Source organism: Acomys minous (genome assembly GCF_964271855.1).
Source record: "Acomys minous genome assembly, chromosome: 2".
Taxonomy (NCBI): Eukaryota; Metazoa; Chordata; class Mammalia; order Rodentia; family Muridae; genus Acomys; species Acomys minous.
The window spans coordinates 142,522,933-142,543,565 of NC_140484.1; the positions used below are offsets into that span (position 1 = coordinate 142,522,933).

Sequence of the window (20,633 nt, forward strand, 5' to 3'; positions counted from 1 at the left end):
GGACCTTATTCACAGAGTGGCTTCCGTTTACTGAGCACCTGCTGTGTGCTGGGAGTGGGCTAAGTGCTTTACATGGATTTCATGCGGTAAGTGGAATTTGTCTGATACCCAACTAGGGAACGACAAAAGGACAAGCTGCTTGAGGCCGGGGACCTGGAACTTGAAATCAGATCTGTCAACCTCAGTAGACCTCCCTCTGTCTAGGCAGCTTAGCTCCCATGAGACACAGGGCTTGTCACCCTGAGGCATTCCATATTTTTTGACACCAAGCATGTGTCCCTAGAGGGGGGGCGGGGAGGAAAGCCTAGCCAATATGGGAACAAATGGATGGATTAAAGGAAAAAAATCCCTTGGAGGAATTTGCACATTAAATCTAGTCAGCTTTTCCATCCTTCTGGGGAGCCATCAGTGTTGAGGTGTAGACAGGTGTGGCCATATTGATACAGGGCAGCTTGAGAAAGCTGCATGAGCGACCTCTCTAAGCTGGGGGCTGTTTGTAAGGATGTGGGTGTGTTCAGGGGTTCATTATAAAATAAGCACCTACTGGCTTCCTCTGCTTGCTTGTCTGCTTCCGTGCAGCAAGTTCTCTCGTATCCCAGCCTGGTCTTGAACTTGCTGTGTAGCCAGTGATAACTTCTGGCCCTTCTGCCTTTACCTCTGAGGGCTAGAATTGTAGGTATGTGATCCCACACCTGCCTGTCTGGGGTGCTGGAGATGCACCCCAGGGCTCCATGCATGCTGCGCTAAGCATGCCCTCTGCACCCACAGAGCTCTACTGCCAGCCCTTCCTCAGTAGCCTCTAACGGACTGATAAGATTCAAACTGTCCCTGATAGAATACTGAGGAGTGCCCTGATCTGGACCCTGCTGATGATAGTCAGTCGGGTGTTACAAACACAGTGGTGAGAAAGGAGTGAGACAGTAAGACCCGAGGCCAAGGCTCCGCTCCCACAATGCACCCGGCATGTTAGAAAGCACAAGCCAATCCAACAAGTCCTGTGTGCATTCGAACACACTTGGGATCTGGGCCACATGATGGTGGTGGACACAGTGAGCCCATCCCAGCATGGAAGACTACAGACGTTACGTGTTGCCAAAGATAAAATTTAAGTTTGTAAAGGAAAACTAGAATTTTGGGGAATTTGTCCCCATTTCAGTACACTTGCCAGGTGCCCAGCACTTAAAGGATTTCTGATGGTAGCCACAGTAATAGTCAGAACTGTGCTGGGGACACTGGATTTTAATGTGGCGGAGGAGGCAAGTGTGATGTCCTGGTCCCGTATAGAGAGCCACGTGTGGTGGCATGCACTTGTAATCCCAGTGTCAGGGAGACAGATACAGGGGATTCCTGGGCAGCCCTGCTTAGGGAGACACCTTGCCCCATGACAGCAGGTGAGGCCTGCCGGATGGCTCAGTGAGTGTAAACTGCCAAGCTTGATGGTCTGAATTCAATCCCCGAGACTTATGCAGTGAAGAATTGACTCTCAAAAGTTGTCTTCTGGTCATTCACATATGATGGACCCACACAATAAATAAATAAGCATGTAGAATATAAATATAATAATTACATGTTGAGGGACAATACCAGAGATTGTCCATTGGGCTCCTGGACACAGTGCACACAGAAGGAAAATCGATGTAATCACTGAATAACCTATTATAAATGTAAAACAGTGCTGCCCCCACCCCCACCGCTCCCTCCCCATTTTTTTGAGGCAGGTTTTTGTTTTTCCAAGACAGGGTTTTCCTGGGGTGTAGCCTTGGCTGTCCTGGACTTGCTTTGTAGACCAGGCTGACCTTTTGAGGCAGGTTTACACTTGGTAACCCAGGCCGGCTTCAAACCCACAGAGATTGGACTACCTCTGCCCGAAGTGCTGGGATTAAAGGTGTGCCCACCACACTGAAAACCCCTCCTACTACCTTAAAAAAATATACGTATGCTTAGCCGGGACTTGTGGTGAAGCAGAGACAGGTGGATTTCTGAGTTCAAGACCAGCCTGGTCTACAGTGAGAGTTCCAGGACAAGTAGGGTTACACAGGAGGGGGGAAAACTGTCTCAAAAAGCAAAAACATCTATCTATATCTATCTCTGTATGCTTGTATGATTAAATCTTAAAAGGTATACATTAGCATATTTGTGGGGCTTTTTTTTTTTTGAGGCTACTGTAAGATAAGGTAAAAACTATGTAGAGTATAGAAAATAGGTGTGAACTGTGAAAAACAAAAGCTGTGTTTTAAGCCTAAGAATGGTCCTTGAGTCAAGTAGGACAGTCATATTGGTTTTTTGTTGTTGTTGTTTGTTTGTTTGTTTGTTTTCTTTTGGTTTTTGACACTCACATTGTTAAAGGCAGGAAATGGGGCTGTTCATCCAAGTTAATAAGAAAGTATGAGATAATTAGAGGAAACCACTTTCAGTACATTTAAATTAAACAGCAGTGAGTTTTACTGATAAGATTTCTTATAATTAACATTTTGTTTCAGTGTGAATTGATGTGGAAGGTGCTTGAACAGATTTGGGGGGTTTTTTTGGCTTTGCTTCCAAAATTGCCTTTTACCCACTGTCTGAGCTGCCTCCCTGAGGAGCCCCTTGGGTCATGACTCTCCTGATAACATCTCCTCGTAAGGAGGCCTAGATTGCAGGTGTGTGCCTCATGGTGTGCAGATAGAGTGCAGCTCTCTGAGCCCAGGTACTTATCTGTTCTATTCAGATATACAGGATTAAAACTGAGCACTTCCATGAATATGATAGGAAACGTGGCCCGTTCAGCACCACTGTAGGGAGTCCTTGACCTTTCCGAGGAAATTTGTTCGGAGCTGCTAGAGCCCAGCAGAGGAGGCGGTTTCAATCAGGCTGCAGTTTGCAGTCTCCCTGGCTTCTGTAATGACTTGGTGAGGATGAGTTGCGCTCTTAGCATCTGCATCCTTGGGTATCAGCAGGTGCGTGCTGTAGACGATGCTTCAGAAGGTTTAATGCTCCCTTTGAAGCCTCCTTTATATTAGCAATTCATTCAGCAGATTTTCTTCTTAGTGTGAATTCGGTAAATTACAGCAGAGACCTGGTACCCAGCCGGTCTCCCTTTTGCCTCTTTCTCAAATCAGGAGGACTCTTAATTTGCTCATTTGATTGCTGTTGAAATTCCATTTTCATAGTGTTCAGTGAGGCAGGACAACCCGAGGTGTTTCCTATGGAGCGAAAAATACCTGTGCTGCCATTTCACAGACGCACAAACAGAGCCAGTGGTAGACTGCAGAGCTCAGGAGGTGCTGGCTGGGCTGGGCAGCAGTGAAGCCAAATGAGGTGATTTTTAAGGAATGCAGGTGAGGCTAGTATCTCTGAAAGGATCTCAGATTTCTACTTTTAGTCCTAACAGGGCTCAGGAGTGTCAAGATTGGAAATAATGATTGTAAAAAAAGCTGTATATTTTTACCTCACAGCCCTAAAGTATTCATAATAAGGTTTAGCATGACAATGAGGAAGTAATGAAACATTGTAGCTGGGGGCTGGAGAGACATCTCAGCTGCTGAGAGAGCCTGCTGCTCTTACAGAGGACCAGGGTTTAAGTCCCAGCACCTACAGCAGGTGGCTCACAACCTTTTGGAGCACCAGGGGATCTGACACCCCATTCTGGCCTATGAGAGCACATGCATGGGTGTGAATGTGCACACACACACACACAAATCTGCATGCATGTGCATATACACATATAAAAATAAAATCTTTTTTCTTTTTGAGAGGGAGGTGTTACCTGGCTAGCTGGTCTGGAACTCACTATGTAGGCCAGGCTGTCCATGTACTCACAGAAATCCCCCTGCCTCTGCCTCTCAAGTGTAGGGTTAAAGGCGTGAGTCATCATGCTCACTCTAAAATGCAATAGATCTTAAAAAAAAAAAACTTGTAGCTGTACAGATACACATCCTTTGTACTAGGCATAAAGTTTTCCAATGTGCACTTATTTTGTTTTCCTTCTGAATCATATGTAGTTAGTATATAGTTATATATAACTATATATTACTTATATATATATCTTAGTTAGAAACTAAGATATGTATTACTCTATATTCTTTTTTTAATGATTTATTTTTATTTTATGTGATTGGTGTTTCGCCTGCAGGTATGTCTGTGTGGAGATGCCAAATCCCTGAAATTGCAGTCCTTTCCCCCCACTCCCCCACTCCCCCCCCCCCCTTTCTTTTCCTGAGCCAGGATTTCTCTGTGTAACAGAGCCATGGCTGTCCTGGACTCGCTTTGCAGACTAGGCTGGCCTCGAACTCACAGAGATCAGATTGCATCTGCCTCCTGAGTGCTGGGATTAAAGGATCACTATGCCTGGCTTGCCTTCCCTATATTGTGGTTTTGTTTTGATTTTTGGCTTTCTTTTTTGTTGTTGTTATTGTTTTTTGTTTTGTTTTTCCTGAGATAGGGTTTCTCTGTGTAGCCTTGGCTACACATGTAACCTTGGCTGTCCACTATGTGGATCAGGCTGGCCTTGAACTCACAAAGATCTGCCTTCCCGTGCCTCCCAAGGGCTTGGATGAAAGCTGTGCATCACCAAGCCTGCATAACCACTTTTAAAAAGGAATTAAAAAGGCCAGCTTGCCGGGCGTGGTGGCGCATGCCTTTAATCCCAGCACTCGGGAGGCAGAGGCAGGCGGATTGCTGTGAGTTCAAGGCCAGCCTGGTCTACAAAGTGAGTCCAGGATAGCCAAGGCTACACAGAGAAACCCTGTCTGGAAAAACCAAAAAAAAAAAAAAAAAAAAAAAAAAAAAAAAAAAAAAAGAAAGAAAGAAAGAAAAAGAAAAGAAAGGCTAGCCTAATTTACTAACTCCACAGATAGGAGAGAATTTTATGAGCCTGAGAAAAAGTTATCTGGCATGGGCTAGCCTAGAGAACCCACACAGGATCTCTTCCTTTGGGAATTGCCTTGACCACACTGGGCCAGTCTTCAACAGCTTTCTCTCCTGGGTCACTGGGCTTAGTATTTGCTGGCAAAACACAGGGCAGGGACGGGGTGCAGCTGTTCCTGTGTGTGGCTGTTTAAACATTGCTGCTGTCCTAGGAGAGCTGCCACTGAACAGAATGGGATGGAGGGGTGGACAACTAGGGAGGGGCTGCTGGGAAGGGACACAGAGTGACACTGCCCTTCCCACACTTGTTCTGGTTTTTGTTCTTGTTTGTAGTTCCAAAGCACTGTATAAGCTAAGCAGGCACTCACCCGCTGAGTTTACACTCCCAGTCACAGAGGAACCCTCCAATCTGTTGAGGTGTTGAGGGAGATCCATTATCGGCCCTGTCTCCCTAGAGAGAAGGCTTGGTCGTTAACAGTTACATGCTGCTTTCCCAGAGGACCAGAGGTCAGATGCCAGCACTCAAACGGGGTGGTACACAACCGTCGTAACTCCAGCTCCTTCGGGTCAGACACCTCTGGCTTCCCAGGACACCTGCACTCATGTACACAGGCACACAGATACACAGTTAAAAAATGATAAAGATTAAAATCTCTTGAAAGGAATACAAGTTAGTTACAAGTAGTTCAAGCAGACACAGGGATACAGTCTAAACTGTGAGACAGACTTTGGCCCAGTTAGCTCTCAGCCAGGTCTCTGAGGATGGTGCATGGACACAGTGTTTTTACTAAAAAAATAAAAATTAAAAAAAAATAAATAAATAAAAAATTATGTGTAAATGTGTATCCCCATTCCACAACTGTGCAGTACACCCCCACCCCAGTGGCTTATAACGTTTTCTTATAGCAGTCAGAATTTGAGGGTAAGTTTTAATGTTTGTTCTTTTTAGTAAAGATGACTCATTAGCATAAATAGCATTACTGGGTTAGTAACTAACGCTGAAGGCTTCCCAGTTAAAATTGAATTTCAGCGCAAGTATCCATGAGATTGTTGGAACACTTTGAGGACCAAAGTACTGCGTGATGCTTACCTGCCATACGGATTTCCCCAGGTGGCCTGTAGTGTATTCACATATAACTGTGACTTCACTGTGTGTGATTGGTTGCCTGGTGGTTGTTGTTTATTTAAGAAAGACATTTCATGTGTGGAAACTCCAGTTCAGAAAACAGTTCCATTTCCTGGGAACACAGCACACCTGATGAACCGCGGTTCAGCTGCCCTCCCTGGGCACTCAGGGCTCATTGCCTGACTCAGTTGGAAGGCACTGGTCTGAGCAGCCCCAGTCTCTAGTCTACTGTGGTCCTTACCTGGAGTTGTGTGGCTGATATTAATTGCATTTTTGTAAATGAATGCTGGTATTGGTGGGACATTTGCAATGCAAACAGACAGCCTTTTCAAACCAGGCTTATTGTAATTAGAGCAAGCTTTTAAGATTCTTTGAAGTACTAAATGTTTATGAAATTCAAATAGGGGTGTGCAATCTGCACAATAAAGGAGCCCTGGTGGTGTTTTTAAAAATCGTCTATTTTGTGGATGTAAATATATGCCATAATTAGCGGGAAGTAACTTGAAGAGCTGGGCTGGCGGAGTTTATTTCTGTTATTCTTATTTAAAACAGCTGTGGCCAGAGAGTGGCCTCTGCTTCACTTGTGTTGGCCATGGGGACAATGCCCTGGTGAATGGGCCTGCACTGCCCTGCCCTCAGCTCCTTCCTCGGCCGCTGAGGCAGGCTGTCTAACTAACTGGAGAGGTGTCCAGCATCACTTCAGGGGTCTGGGCCAAGGTGCAGATGCATGCAAATGAAGCAGGCTGGGAGGGCTCTGGGGCTGCCAACTTTCTCCAGACCTACTCCCTACTCCCCACACCCAGCCCCAGATAGGCCCAGTCTCTTAGGGCCCTTTCGCCCTGTGCAGAGCAATTGTCCTTTGGCGCCTGTGGGAGCAGCTGCAAAGCCGGCAAGGCGTGCCCTGCCTGGCCTAGCCTAGCCTCACCATGTGGCAGGCCTGGACAGCCGCCCACAACACGGCCCAGCTCCCGGTGCCGCCTGCCAAGCAGCCAGATGCTGCCATTGGGAGAAATTGCTTCACAATTTGAAATCTTGGTCCTTTGATCACGGCTCAGAGAGGATGCAGAGGAGAGATTCAAAGTGGTGGTTTGAAAACAGCCCATCCATCAGCGCATCAGTGTCTATTACGTTGGCTCTTGTCAGGGGCTGTCCTGGATGGGTTTCTTGCAACTGCATAATTCCTGCCCAGCCCTTCTGCACACTGAAGACTGAAAGGAGGTTAGTAGGAAGGGGGTGTCCCACAGCTGCTCCTGAGTCTCCATGTCCTTACCTTACGGCTTCTCTCACACCCCTACAGCAAGCTTTGCCTCATCAGCATCCTTGCTTTGTGGGCTGCCAGCTCCCAGCCTTCATTGGCAGCATGGGCCGTCATCTCCTGCTGCCCCTTCCCCTGCAGCCAGCTCTCCAGAGGCCACATGCTTTGCAGGGACAGTTGCTCTGTTCTTGGCCCTGTCTCTTTCTTCAGGGTCTGGATCCCACACACATGGACAAGGCTCTTTCTTTCTTTCTTTCTTTCTTTCTTTCTTTCTTTCTTTCTTTCTTTCTTTCTCTTTCTGGTAATTGCATCTTAATGCTTACCCCAAAGCTGCACGTGGCGCGCGCGCGCGCGCACGCACGCGCGCGCACACACACACACACACACACACACACACACACACACACAGGCATGCACCGTGAAATCCAACAACAGCCTTGAATAAGTAGGCCTATTAAATAAGAGGACCATGAGGAGAAACCATGCCTTAATGAGACTCATGTAGCAAAGGCCGGCCTTGAACTCCAGATCCTCGTGTCTGTGTCTCGTGTGTAGATTACAGGCATGTGCCAGCGTGCCTGGTTTATGAGTGCTAAAGATTGAACCCACATCCCCCCGCATAGTAGTCAGGCACTGTCCCAACTGGGTCACATTCCCAGCCTCAGGGGTACTTTTTGATGGTCTTTTTGTATTTTTTTAAAAGATGTATTTATTTATTTTATGTATGTGAGCGTTATATCAACATGTACACCTGCAGGCCAGAAGAAGGCATCAGATCACATTATAGATGGTGGTGAGCCCCATGTGGGTGCTGGGACTCAATCTCAGGACCTCTGGAAGAGCGGCCAGTACTCTTAACTGCTGAGCCATCTCTTCAGCCTTCCTTTCCCCCACCCCACCCCACCCCCAAGACAGGGTTTCTTCATGTAGCCTTGGCCGCCCTGCACTCACTTTGTAAACCAGGCTGGCCTTGAACTCACAGAGATCCATCTCTGCCTTTCTGAGTGCTGGGATTAAAGGTGTGCGTATATTTTTGTTATTTGTTTGACCTGCCTTTGCCCCCACCCTGCTTTCCAGAGCTTGTCTGCAAATCAATCTTTCCCTCTCCCTCTCCCTCTCTCCACCCCACCCCTGTTTGTTTCCAGAGGGAATTCTGTCATCTCTACCCTTGCCTATGTGCAGAGTGGTGGGTTTGTACCTGCCTGAGTAGTTACACCTCGTGTGTCAGATTTGTCATAAGACTCACAAGTCAGGGAAGCATCCTGCTTTGCTCATCTGGGACAAGCCAGCCTGCCATTCACACACGAGTGGATGAAGCTAAGCTCGGGGGCTTGAGGCTCTGTCCTGGACACTTTCACTTGTGGAGTTAGAAGGTGTAACGGTGGTGCTTCTTACCAGCCGCCGTTGTACATGCGCAGCTTGCAGGTGCGTTGGTCTGCGCCCGTTCCTCACGGCACAGCGGCAGCTGTGGTTCACGTCATCTCCGCTGTAAAAGATGGGAAATGTGAGGCCCTGCTGTCCTGCCATTGTTCAGATGTCAGAGACGAGGCCATGGCAGGTGAAGCAGCGTCCAGACTATCTGGACTAGAGAGAGGGAATCTAACAGGGGGGGGGGGGGGCGCGGGGGCGGGGCGCTTAAGGAAAACAGAGTTGTAATTTGAGTCCTAGGGTAAATCTGGGTCCCCTCTTGGAGTTCTTCTCATTAATAAACTGCGAATCTCAGCACTGCTCAGAGCTGGGAATGGAGAGAGAGGCAAACGGTTTGAATTAACCCAGAGTCAGTCACGTGGCTGGCAGAGAGGTAACCACGTGGCTTGTGAGTGGCTTTTGCAGAATGCATATGGAAGGAAGGAAGACCAGGGTACCCAAGGAGGCATTTTTAGAACAGAAGAAGAAAAAAAGGAAAGATTAAGCCATTTCTGAGTAATTCAGGAAAGGGGGCAGGCTTATGGAGCCCTATAGTTGTGGTCCCAGTCCATATTGTCTCATTAAAGCACTAATTATCACTCCTTTCTCTTTAGTATGGCTTGGAGTGAACCTACTTCCCTAGGAGCATCTTCCTGAAAGGCATTCCCTTAGCCAGGTCCTTGACCCTGCCCAATGAGAATGGTAGGCCAGAGAGCTCTTAATGGATCTGGCTTGTCAGCACCTGTGCTAGGCAGTCCTGATGCCCTGGGGACTGCCATGCTTGTATCTGTGAGGTCTGTGGCTGTGCCACAGCGAGGCACAAGGAGGAGCTCAGTGGGGCTAAGGTTCATGTGGAAGGATAGCTTACACTTTCCAACTGATCCCAGAGTAATGATGGGGAAGGAGAGATGGAGAAGGGACTCAGACCCAGAGAGATAAGAAATGTAAACAAGGGGGCTGGAGAGATGGCTCAGTGGTTAAGAGCACTGCCTGCTCTTCCAAAGGACCTGGGTTCAATTCCCAGCACCCACATGGCAGCTCACAACTGTCTGTAACTCTAAGATCTGACACCCTCACACCAACACACATAAATTAAACTTAAATTAAAAAAAAAAAAAAGAAAAGAAATGGAAACAAGAGATACAGAGGAGGGGGTTGGGTGTCCCTACATGCTAGAAGAGGCTAAGAAACAGATTTCCTCCAAAGTCTCCAACAAGAGACAGCCTTGCTGATTCACATCTTGGTTTTTAGCCTGGTGAGACCCAGTAGGATTTCTGACCACCCGGAGTACAAGATAAGTTAATGTTGTCTTAAGCCTCTAAATCTGTGGCAGTTTGTACTGGCTGGTTTTATGTCAACTTGACACAAGCTAGAGTCATCCGAGAGGAAGTTGCCTTAGTTGAGGAGATGCCTCCGTGAGATCCAGCTGTAAGGCATTTTCTCAATTAGTGATCAATGGGGCAGGGCCCAGCCCATTGTAGGTGGGGCCATCCCTGGTCCTGGGTTCTATAACAAAGCAGGCTGAGCAAGCCAGTAAGCAGCACCCCTCCATGGCCTCTGCATCAGCTCCTGCCTCCAGGTTCCTGCACTGTTTGAATTCCTGTCCTGATTTCCTTTGGGGATAAAGAGCAAGGTAGAAATGTGAGCTGAATAAAATCCCTCTTCCCCTCAACTTGCTTCCTGGTCATGGTGTTCCATTGCAGCAGTAGAAACCCTGACTAAGACCACAGTTTGTGGCAGCAGCAGTAAGAAGCCCATGGGACAGAAAAGGAGCTAATGAGACTATTGGCTGCATCCTGCAGTGCTTCTGAAGAAATGGGATTTCTGCGTGGAGGACAAATAGTTGAACTCTGAATGAAGTTCATTCATCCTTAGGGCAACTGAGTGGGTCTCTCAGAAGGGCTGTCTCCTTGGGCTGCCTATCCCTCTCTTTTCAGAGCCCACTCCACAGTCAGCCTGTTCAACTAACCAGGGTACAGGCTGCGGTTTGAGTCTGGTTTGCAGCAAGAGGATGGGTTGTCTTTCGCTGTTTCTTGTATTTTTGTGTTTATTTGCTTTCAGAAAACACTTTTCCTGGTTAGGTAGAAACCCGGCAGGAATAGTTTGAACACCTCCTCCCTGTCCTCAACAGCAGCATAATTTTTCTTTATTTTCTTGCCTTCAGAATCCCAGGAGTTAGGTGGTTTTGGTTGTGGGGAAGTCAACAGGGTGGGTACTAGTTTCCGTGAGTCCCATGCCCAGTTTTTGAGGTGCTAGGGATTGAGCCACGGTCATGTGTGTGCTGTGTGAGCACTCTGCCAACTAAACTTGAGTCCCAGCACCTTTAGGTTTTCTTCCCTTCTCTCTCATTTGCTCATTTCGCTCATGTATGTGTCTGGGTGGTTTGCCTGCAATCTACTCTTGTGGAATTTACCTGTGTGCTGCATGAATACCTGGTACTCAAGGAGGCAAAAACAGGGCATCAGATTCCTTAGAACTGAAATTACAGAGAGTAGTAAGTCTCCAGAAAAGCAACCAATGCTTTAGCCTTTAGCTGCCAAACATTGCTACCAGACCTTTTGTTTTGTTTTGTTTTGAGAGAAGGTTTCTCTGTGTGGCCCTGGTTGTTGTAGAACTCTCTGTGTAGACAATGCTGGCCTGGAACTCACATGGAGATATGCCTCCCGAGTGCTAGGAGTAAAGGCGTGCACCACCACTGCCTGGCTCCTCCAGACCCATAATAACCTTTTTTCCCCTTCACCCTGGGGAGTACTGGGTCTCATTATGTAGTCCTGGCCAGCCTTGAATTGACTTGTAGACCAAGCTGGCCTCAAACTTGCTGCAGTCCTCTGGCTTTGGCCTCTGAGGAGCTGGGATTACAGGGCTGTGCCACCACACCGGACCAGTAACTTCATTTTTGAGGATCAGTATGATGGTAGATCATGTACTCCAAGTGGAAGTTCATCAGCATTGTCTGGATGATACAGCAGTGACACAGGGCATGACCCAGAGCAACATAGAAACGAGCCTGATCTGGTGCAGGATTAGGCTAAGAGCGTTGCTTGTCTGTAGCAAATTGATAGACAATGCCGAAAACCATTTTTGTTTTTGTTTTTGTTTTTTGTTTTTTGTTTTTAAAAGGTCGTCTTGATCCAGGTGTATGTGGCACATGCCTTTAATCCCAGCGCACTTGGGAGGCAGAGGCAGGTAGATCTCTGTGAGTTCGAGGCCAGCCTGGTCTACAAAGCAAGTCCAGTGAACCATGTCTTGAAACAAACAAAATCCAAAAAGTCTTCTTTTTATTATTATCATGTGTGCACAGTTCTAAGTAATTTTACTGATAAAAGGCACCTTCCCCGAGATGCTTGTCTAATTCCTCATTAAGGAAATGATAAATTGGAGATTTATTTATTTTTTTATACATAGCACTTAAATGCTTTAAAATACACATAGCCTTTGTCATTAGCCTTAAGCAACACACATGAGTGCATTATAGTTTTGTTTTTCTTTCTGGAGTTAAGTGTGTAACAACTTGGAAGCGTCTGAGCCAGCTGCAGCTTGAACCTCGGGTACAACCTCATTCATTGGTTTCCTTTAACAGATTTGTAAATGAAGGACAGTGCCTTAGTGATGGTGAGGGTGCTAGGGCAGACCCAGCCACTTCCATCCTACTGTCTCTACTGTCTCTCTTTTAGAGTTTGATGTTTCAAATAGAGATACAGAGTGCCAGCTAATACTGGGAGTAAAGAAATGGAGCACCCAACCCACCTTGTTAGGAATCTAGGTTTGTGGCCACCAGTGACAGCAGCTTCCCCTAAGCTCACAGGGATGGAAGGGTGAACACGGAACACTGTCATCAGCCTGCCTGATGTCAGACCATGGCTGCCGTTCTGAATTGGTTGGTCTTTTCAGAATGTGTGTGTGCACTGACAAGTTACTGTGAGTGTTTTGAATAATGAGGTCAACACCTTGTTACAGTTTCCTTCCATTACCACCGGCTTAGCTCCCCACCCTCTCCTCCCAGCCATTCTTCGTCTCCTGAGTTCCCTCCCCACCTCGGTCTAAAACACCTGCTTGTTTCCTTCACTGTGTCTCTCAGAAGAACCCAAAAGGACTAGGTTGTTTAGCTTAGAATAGTAAGTTGGTTTACATTCTCTTTTCAGCACATAATTACCCACTTTGTTGTTGCGATTTCTTTCTTTCCTTCCTTCCTTCCTTTCCTCCCTCCCTCCCTCCCTCCTTCCCTCCCTCCCTCCTTCCTTCCTTCTGAGACAGGATCTCACTGTGTAGCCTTAGTTAGCTTGAAACTTACTTTCATGTGGTTCAGGCTGCCTCTGTCCCCTCAGTGATGGAATTATAGGCATGTGCTGCCATGTCCAGCTTACATTTACTCCTTTTTATTTTTATTTTTTTGCCTTTCTGAGACAGGGTTTCTCTGTGTAGCTTTGGCTGCCCTGAACTCACTTTGTAGACCAGGGCGGCCTTTGGGAAGTTTCAGGTCTGCCCTTTGCTCCAAGAGGCAACCTCCGCTTTGTGTTTAGCCGTCCACAGCCTGAGCTATAAGCCTGTTTCTCCTGGGCGCGTTGGTTCATGCATGAGGACTAGAGCTGGGAAGAAGCACTCCAGGCCTCCATTACCTCTGCATGTGCTGGTCCTAACTAACCTATGACCTTCCATCATCCCTTAGTGTGATACTCCCTGTCGGCAGAGCCACTCCCCTGGACTCGTCTCCCACATTGGGTTGTAGCTAGGTGCTGTCATGTCCAGCATGAGCCTTACATAGGTTGGCCATTCATGAGAATGTGTGGTTAGCCTCAGTGGTGCACGCCTAAAGAGGCAGAGGCAGGTGGTTCCTTGTGGGTTTGAGGCCAGCCTGGTCTACAAAGGGATAGCCAAGGCTACACAGAGAAACCCTGTCTCAAAAAAAAATTGTGTTAGGTGAGTAGCCGTGGTTTTAGCATTTTTGTGGGGTGCTCATGAGTAGGAAGTCTTTCCCCTCTGGATGTGGTAAGCACGTTTGTAGCAGTGATGAGTCAGCTGCAGCGGCCTGTTCTTTTAAGCCTCACAAGATTGGAAGATTACCCAGTCGATTCATGCCCTGCTTTCTGTACATTTTAGAAACGTTTTGAGTTTTCATTACAAGGGTACAGTCCTTTTCCAATACTGATAGCAAGGACGTCAGGCTGAATGCACACTCATAGTCGGTTCCCTCAAGGGAGGACTTTCCCAAATGTGCACCCCCGCAGGGTTCAGTTGTGCTTACCTAGCGTGCAGGAGGCCTGGCTGGGGCAGTCCCTGGGAACCAGGTATGGCAGCACATTCCTGTAAGCACTTAGGAGGTGGAGATTGGAGTTGATGCTCATCCTTGGCTATGGGGCAAGTCCCTGCGCTGCCTGGGAGGGACGTGGCTTCCCATCAAGGGGGTGTCTGTCGAAAGGCATCGCTCTCTTCCCCACTGCATAGCTGCTGGATGGCTTACTCTGTTCTTTGCCACTGGTGATCCTAGGATGAGAAAATAACCTGCCCCTACTTCCTTCCAACAGGCGGACTTAAACTGCAATATCCAAGACGACGCCGGGGCCTTTTATGGGGTGAGCAGTCAGTACGAGAGCTCTGAAAACATGACCGTCACCTGCTCCACCAAAGTGTGCTCCTTTGGGAAACAAGTAGTAGAAAAAGTAGAGGTAAGTGGGCCTCTGCAGCTGAGAAACATCCTCTGGGTGACTTGTCGCCTTCCTTCCTCCTCTGCTTGTACCTTTTCCATGTTATATCGGGAAGGGGAAAGTGATTGGCAACACCTGAGGGCAGACAGGGTGCTCTGTGTGAGCCTTCTCTGAGGGATGCCCTGCCCAGCTAGCCAGTACTGGTCTCCTTGGTGAGAGGCCCCTGGCGGGGTCTGGAAGGACCTCTGGGTTGGGATGATGGCCAAGGTGGCTGCAGCTCAGTGGTACCCTCCTTTTAAGACCTGGCACCTTGAGCTTGAATTTGGTTTTGTTTGTTTGTTTGTTTGTTTGTTTTTTAAAGCTGTTTTTAGCTTAAATTTCAGCAGGGAGTGTTGGCTCATGCCTGAAGTCCCAGCACTTGGGAGTCTGAGGCATGAGACTCGCACCCTCCAGGCCGGCCTGGGCTACTTTACTAGAGTCCCTGTCTCAAAACAAAGAAACTCAACTGTGTTAGGAAAACTCACCCTGTGTTAGGAAATATCCCCATTCACCTTGCATATTTCTTGCCCTCTTCCTTCTACAAAGGAACTAACCTTGTCTTATCAGGGTTAGTTGCTTCTGTGCCGCCCACCCTACCCCTACTGCCTGAAGGTTGAGGTTTTGTTTGCAGCAGGCCTGGACTCTCAATCCAGGAGCCTAACTTGCCTGTGGCAAGACTGTAGCTTCCAACCAAGCCTAGAGGATCCTGGCCGGAGAGGGAAGGGTAGAGCTTAGGCAGAGCTGTGGGGCATGGGCTGCCTCCGAGCTTGCTGAACACAGCTCGGGCCATGCGGGGCGGATGTTTAAAAGGCAGGGAGAGGGATATGGGTGGGCTGAGTTGATGGTGAATTAACTGGGGTCATGAGCTTTTCTGAAATGGCTTCAGTGGGACTCCAGTAAGAGGTTTTAAATAGAATTTAGTAACTGCATATTAAAGTTTAAAGAGGAGGGAGAGGCAGAGGTCACCCTTTATGCTTGCCAGCAGCAGTGACCAGAAAGTACCTTTTCAAGGGACAAATGGGACATAATTATAGAAACAAGAGTAGTCTTGAGAGACAGGAAATATCAATTGGGAATCCTGAGCATTAAGGAAAATTAAATCTAGGGTGTGTGTGGCTGTCCTGACAGAGCAGCAGGAGCACATTAGGATCAGATTGTGGGGTAGGGAATCAGCTAGCAAGATGGCTCAGTGGTTAAGGCGCTTGCTGCCAACCTAAAAGTCTGCGTTTGATTTCTGGCACCCACATGGTGGAAGAAGAGAAAGAACTAACTCGTGTAGGTTTTCTTTTGACCTCCATACGTATGTAGTGACACACACACACACACACACACACACACAAAATAAACATGAAAATAAATCTACTTGTTAAGTATTAATCTTTCTCCAGCTGAGTCTTTCCCTGTATCATTCCTGATTATCCTAGAGGCTTCTGGACCCTGTTCAACATCAGCGTGTCCCTGTCCAACCCAGGACCCTGCGGCCTTAGTCATGGTGACTTTGTGACTAGGTTCTGGGGTCCAGTGCAACAAGTTGCTCTTACTGTTCTTTTTCTGTCTTTGCTAAGCTAGGAGCCAGCCTTCTTACTTCTAACCAGTGTGCACTTTATTTAATGTGTAGAAAGGCAGACAGTTTTGAACACTAAAATTACACTTACAATGATGTATTATTAATAAGCTGGGCATGGTAGCGCACGCCTCTAATCCCAGCACTCGGGAGGTAGAGGCAGGAGGATCGCTGTGAGTTTGAGGCCAGCCTAGTATATACAAAACAAGTCCAGGACAGCCAGGGCTACACAGAGAAATCCTATCTTGAACCGCCTCCACAAATAGATGTATTATTAATAATAAATCTGTTTGCACTTCTCTCTCATTGCAGGTGTTTTAATAGGATTTCATGGCTTTTTTCAGCTTTTTCCTTGTTAGATTCTGAATATTTTATGATTTATGTCAGTTTCAGTTTCTAGATTCTGGTTTCTAGAACAGACAGGCTTTGGGTTTAGGAAACTCATCTAAAGATCTATATCAAAGGTCTGTCTACAGAGCTGTGCATGGTGGTGCATGCCTTTAATCCCAGGAAGTTCGAGTCCAGCCTGGTCCACATGGCTAGTTCCAGGCCAGCCAGGGCTACATAGAGAGACCTGTCTCAAGGGGAGATCTGTCTTCAGAGTATCCCACATAGCAGCTTCTCCAATGTAACCCAGGTTCCTCCCTTAAGGTCTTGAGTTCTCTGTGTAGTCAGGCCTAGTGGTCTCCTCTGCAGTCTGCACTCTGTGTCTGCTCTCCTTTTAGATCAGTACTAGCACTTTGTATTTTTGTAGGCCAGAATATTGTGTTGTCTAAGTTTGTGTTACTTTGCCTCTTAGGGGGTGTGTGAAGTGTCTCTGTCTCTGTCTCTGTCTCTCTCTCTCTCTCTCTCTCTCTCTCTCTCTCTCTCTCTCTCTCTCTCTCTCTCATACACACACACACACACACACACACACACACACACACACACACACACTTTTACTGAAAGCATCTGTCAAATGCTTTAAAGATCACTCTTTACAACATTCTTTTAAGTTGCAGAAAAATAATGGATTCTGTATAAGGCAGTAAATTTAGAGGTAGGATTTGTTTTCACTACACAAATAACAGAGCATATTAAGGTGATTCATTTTGAGAAGTGCGTGCTTCCAGAAGCAGCTGTTCTCTGTGTTTTGAAGTATAAAGATACTCAAACCTCCTTTTCCTCACAGACGGAATATGCAAGGTTCGAGAATGGCCGATTTGTGTACCGAATAAACCGCTCGCCAATGTGTGAATATATGATCAACTTCATTCACAAGCTCAAACACCTACCAGAGAAATATATGATGAACAGTGTTTTGGAAAACTTCACCATTTTATTGGTAATGTTTGTCTCTCTCCTGGTTTGGCAGAGTCTGTGCTGAGGCTTCTTGGGGATGGTGAGGAAGGTGGATGGGGAGGCACCACGGTTTTCAGCAAGGGCACTTGGGTATCTGGTGGTCAGGCAACAGCTGAATCACATGACCCAACCAACCAACTTGGGTCGTACTGGGCTGTGAGATAGAAGACAGGTCTACGCATCGGGGGTTTCTGAATGCAGAGCAGAGATGGTAGGAAATGACGGCCCGGTTTCTTCTGTACCATGGCTACCGAGTTGAGGAAGTCCCAAAAAATGTTTAAAATTTTGAATTCTGGATCAGTTGCCAGAATCAGAGGCTCTTCTCCTTAAAACATGTTCATAAAATATTCAGTAATGGGTTTTATCTTTTTAAAAAAGAAAATAGAAGTTCTTGATTAAACTGGAAGGTCAGAATGCCAAAGTAAAACTCAGTGAGAACAGATCCCCTGGGGGGTGACAAGGGCACCCCTGTGGTCACACCACATTATTCTGTTCCTGGGGAGCCTGGGTGTTTCCCCCGGGGATCCCTTACCTGATGCGTTTGGTTCCGCTGTGGTTCTCAGTAAGATACATGCTGTTTTGGTTTGGTTTGAGAGGCTCTTTTCCACCTGCCCCATTTTTTGTTTAAAAAATAAAAACAAACCAATTCAAGCCTTATGTGGTAGTACCTGCTTGTAATCCCCATAGGGAGACTGAGGCAGGGGCATCAGGAGATTGAGGGCAGGTTGGGCAACATAGTGAGATCCTATCTATCTTAAAACAAGCCAGTGAAGCCGGGCGTGGTGGCGCACGCCTTTAATCCCAGCACTGGGGAGGCAGAGGAAGGCGGATCGCTGTGAGTTCGAGGCCAGCCTGGTCTACAAAGTGAGTCCAGGATGGCCAAGGCTACACTGAGAGACCCTGTGTCGAAAAACAAAAACAAAAAAACAAACAAACAAACAAAAAAACAAGCCAATGAGGTAGCTCAGGTAAAGGTGCTTGCCATGAACACCTAGCAACCTGAGTAGTCACGGCATAGCCAGAAATAGGAGTCACTGCCATGTCAGGGACTGGAATCTCAGAGCTCAGTCCTAGGAGCCACAGGCAAAGGTGGGGTTTTGCATACAAGCTTGACTGTCTCTAGAGAGAGACTCTTAGTTTAGTCTCAACGGTGGCTGTGTGCTCCTGAAAGCTTAGACACTGGATGTCTGGGGAAATGGAGAACGCCTGTCTTTAACAGTCACCAGTACCCTTTTGGTGGAAGATGAGCAGTTTGCAGAGTGAGTGGCAGCAGGGAGCAGGTGGCTGTCTCAGAACTGTACCCTGCTACAGTCCAAGTGTGTGGGAACTGGGGAGGATGGCTTGCCACCCAAGCCTGAGGGCTGAGGACTGCTTCTCTGCTGTACCGAAGGCCAGGCCTCATGGCACTCACTGCCTGTGCTCCCCGGCCCTGGGGAGGTGGGGACGGATAGCTCAGTCCCTGGAGGCCATCAGCCAGCGGGGCCTCATCAGTGACCTCCATAGTTAGAGAGCATATCTCAGGAAGGAAACAGTAGTAAAATAAGGTGATCAGGGAGGACATGCAACTTCAAACTCTGGCCTCAACACACACACAAAGACAAAGCAAGTGCAGGCCTCAGCGCTTGGGAGCAGGCAGCGAGGGGGGCGGTCCTTTCAAGACACTCAAACCACCTCAGTGACTTGACCTCTTAGGTGAGTGGCCAACCACGTCTTGTGGCAGGAGTTTCAACTCCAGCTCTGTTTGTGCCTCAGTCTGCACTCTGCCTCAGAGAGCCTGGCTGAATTGAATGTGGCCCTGAGATGTCAGAGCCAAGACCCTAATTCTCCCAGAGCCCAATAACCTGTCAGCTATACGCCTCTGGGACAGAGAACTTCCACCAGCAGAGAAATCCTAGACCTCACTGGACTTGGCTAAAATGTGTAATGAAAGCCAGTAGTAATGTGTACGCACGCACGCACGCACTCACTCACGCATGCACGCACTTATCTCTTGTATTTGGCATATGGAGGTTAATTGCACCGTCTGCTCTACCAGAGGTCCTGAGTTCAATTCCCAGCAACCACATGGTGGCTCACAACCATCTGTGATATGATCTGGTGCCCTCTTCTGGCCTGCAGGTGTACATGCAGGCAGAGCACTATATACATAATCCATAAATAAGTCTTTAAAAGAAATGTATTGTTCCTTCAGAGAGACCAAGATCAAGTCCTAGCCTGCAACCGCTTGTAACCCCAGCTGCAGGGAATGCCCCTAACCTCGGGCACATGTATTTATACAGATGTACACACATGTACATGTGAAGAAATACTAATACAAACACTTAAAAAAATAAAAATTCTTAACTGCGAACAACAGTAACATTTTTGTGGTTATGGAATCCTTACAACCCGCTGAGGTCAGAGTGATCGGCGTAGACTGAGTCGTGAAACAGAAAGCTTGAACTGAAGGTCCTCTCTGCTTCATGTGTCCAGCCAGGCCACTCAGAGTCTTCAGATGTGCCTGGCTAGATCCGTTAATAGATGGACCACTCAACTCTGTCGTTTTTACCTCCAGGATGACCAGTGAGAGTCCTTTATCCCTCAGCCATACCATGGATGTAGCACTGGCTGCCGGGAGGCGAGTTAAGAGCACGGAATTTACCGTGGTAGCTTATGGCCTGTTGCGTAAAGAAGCAAATGATCAGCTTATGACACACACAGTCCTTTAAATTGCTGATATTTCTGGAAAAAAAAAAAAAACACCATGGAAGGGGTGGGGGAGGGGTTCTCAGGGATGTTAAGGAAGGTGTTTACGCTGAGGAACAAGCAGTTTTCACATTTACCAAGCAAGTAAGACGTTTAGCTACGTGCGTGGATGGGTGTCAGGTGCTTGGAGTATTGTGATGGACTGGGTGAGTGGGGCAGGCAGCCCAAGGTCAGATGAGGGTGGCAGCCATTCATCCAGTAAATGAGTAGAAAATAACACTATCACCAATGTCGGCTGGAGACCTGGCTCAGAGGTTAAGAGCACTGCCTGCTCTTCCAAAGGTCCTGAGTTCAGTTCCTAGCAACCACATGGTGGCTCACAACCATCTATAATGAGATCTGATGCCCTCTTCTGGTGTGCAGGCAGAACACTGTATACAAAATAAATAAATAAATAAATCTTAAAAATAAAAAACAAAAACAAACTTTCACCAGTGTCTGGCAGAGAGGCCCATAGTGCTGAGATGATAAGCCTTAGCTCATAGGTGGGCAAACCTCCATGTGAGTTAGCAGCTTTGAGCTGGTTAGCCTTGAGCAGATGGCACCCCCGCCTCCTCTCTGCCATAGGGAACGGTAGCACCCAGTCACAGAGCCTGTGCCCGGCATCTCGTAACATATTAAATGCATAACAGGCACACGGCAGTGGAAGCTTTGCTCACTCGTGCCGTG

At 47.4% G+C, this 20,633-nt stretch overlaps 1 protein-coding gene across 1 annotated transcript in view; it reads left to right on the top strand.

The window, feature by feature from the left end:
- TEAD1 (TEA domain transcription factor 1) overlaps nucleotides 1–20,633 on the top strand; it is a 229,164-nt gene that overhangs the window by 199,789 nt on the left and 8,742 nt on the right. The window contains exons 12-13 of the mRNA XM_084773005.1: nucleotides 14,156–14,296; nucleotides 17,050–17,202. Coding sequence (XP_084629131.1) covers nucleotides 14,156–14,296; nucleotides 17,050–17,202 — 294 coding nt within the window. The remainder of the gene's footprint in view (nucleotides 1–14,155; nucleotides 14,297–17,049; nucleotides 17,203–20,633) is intronic.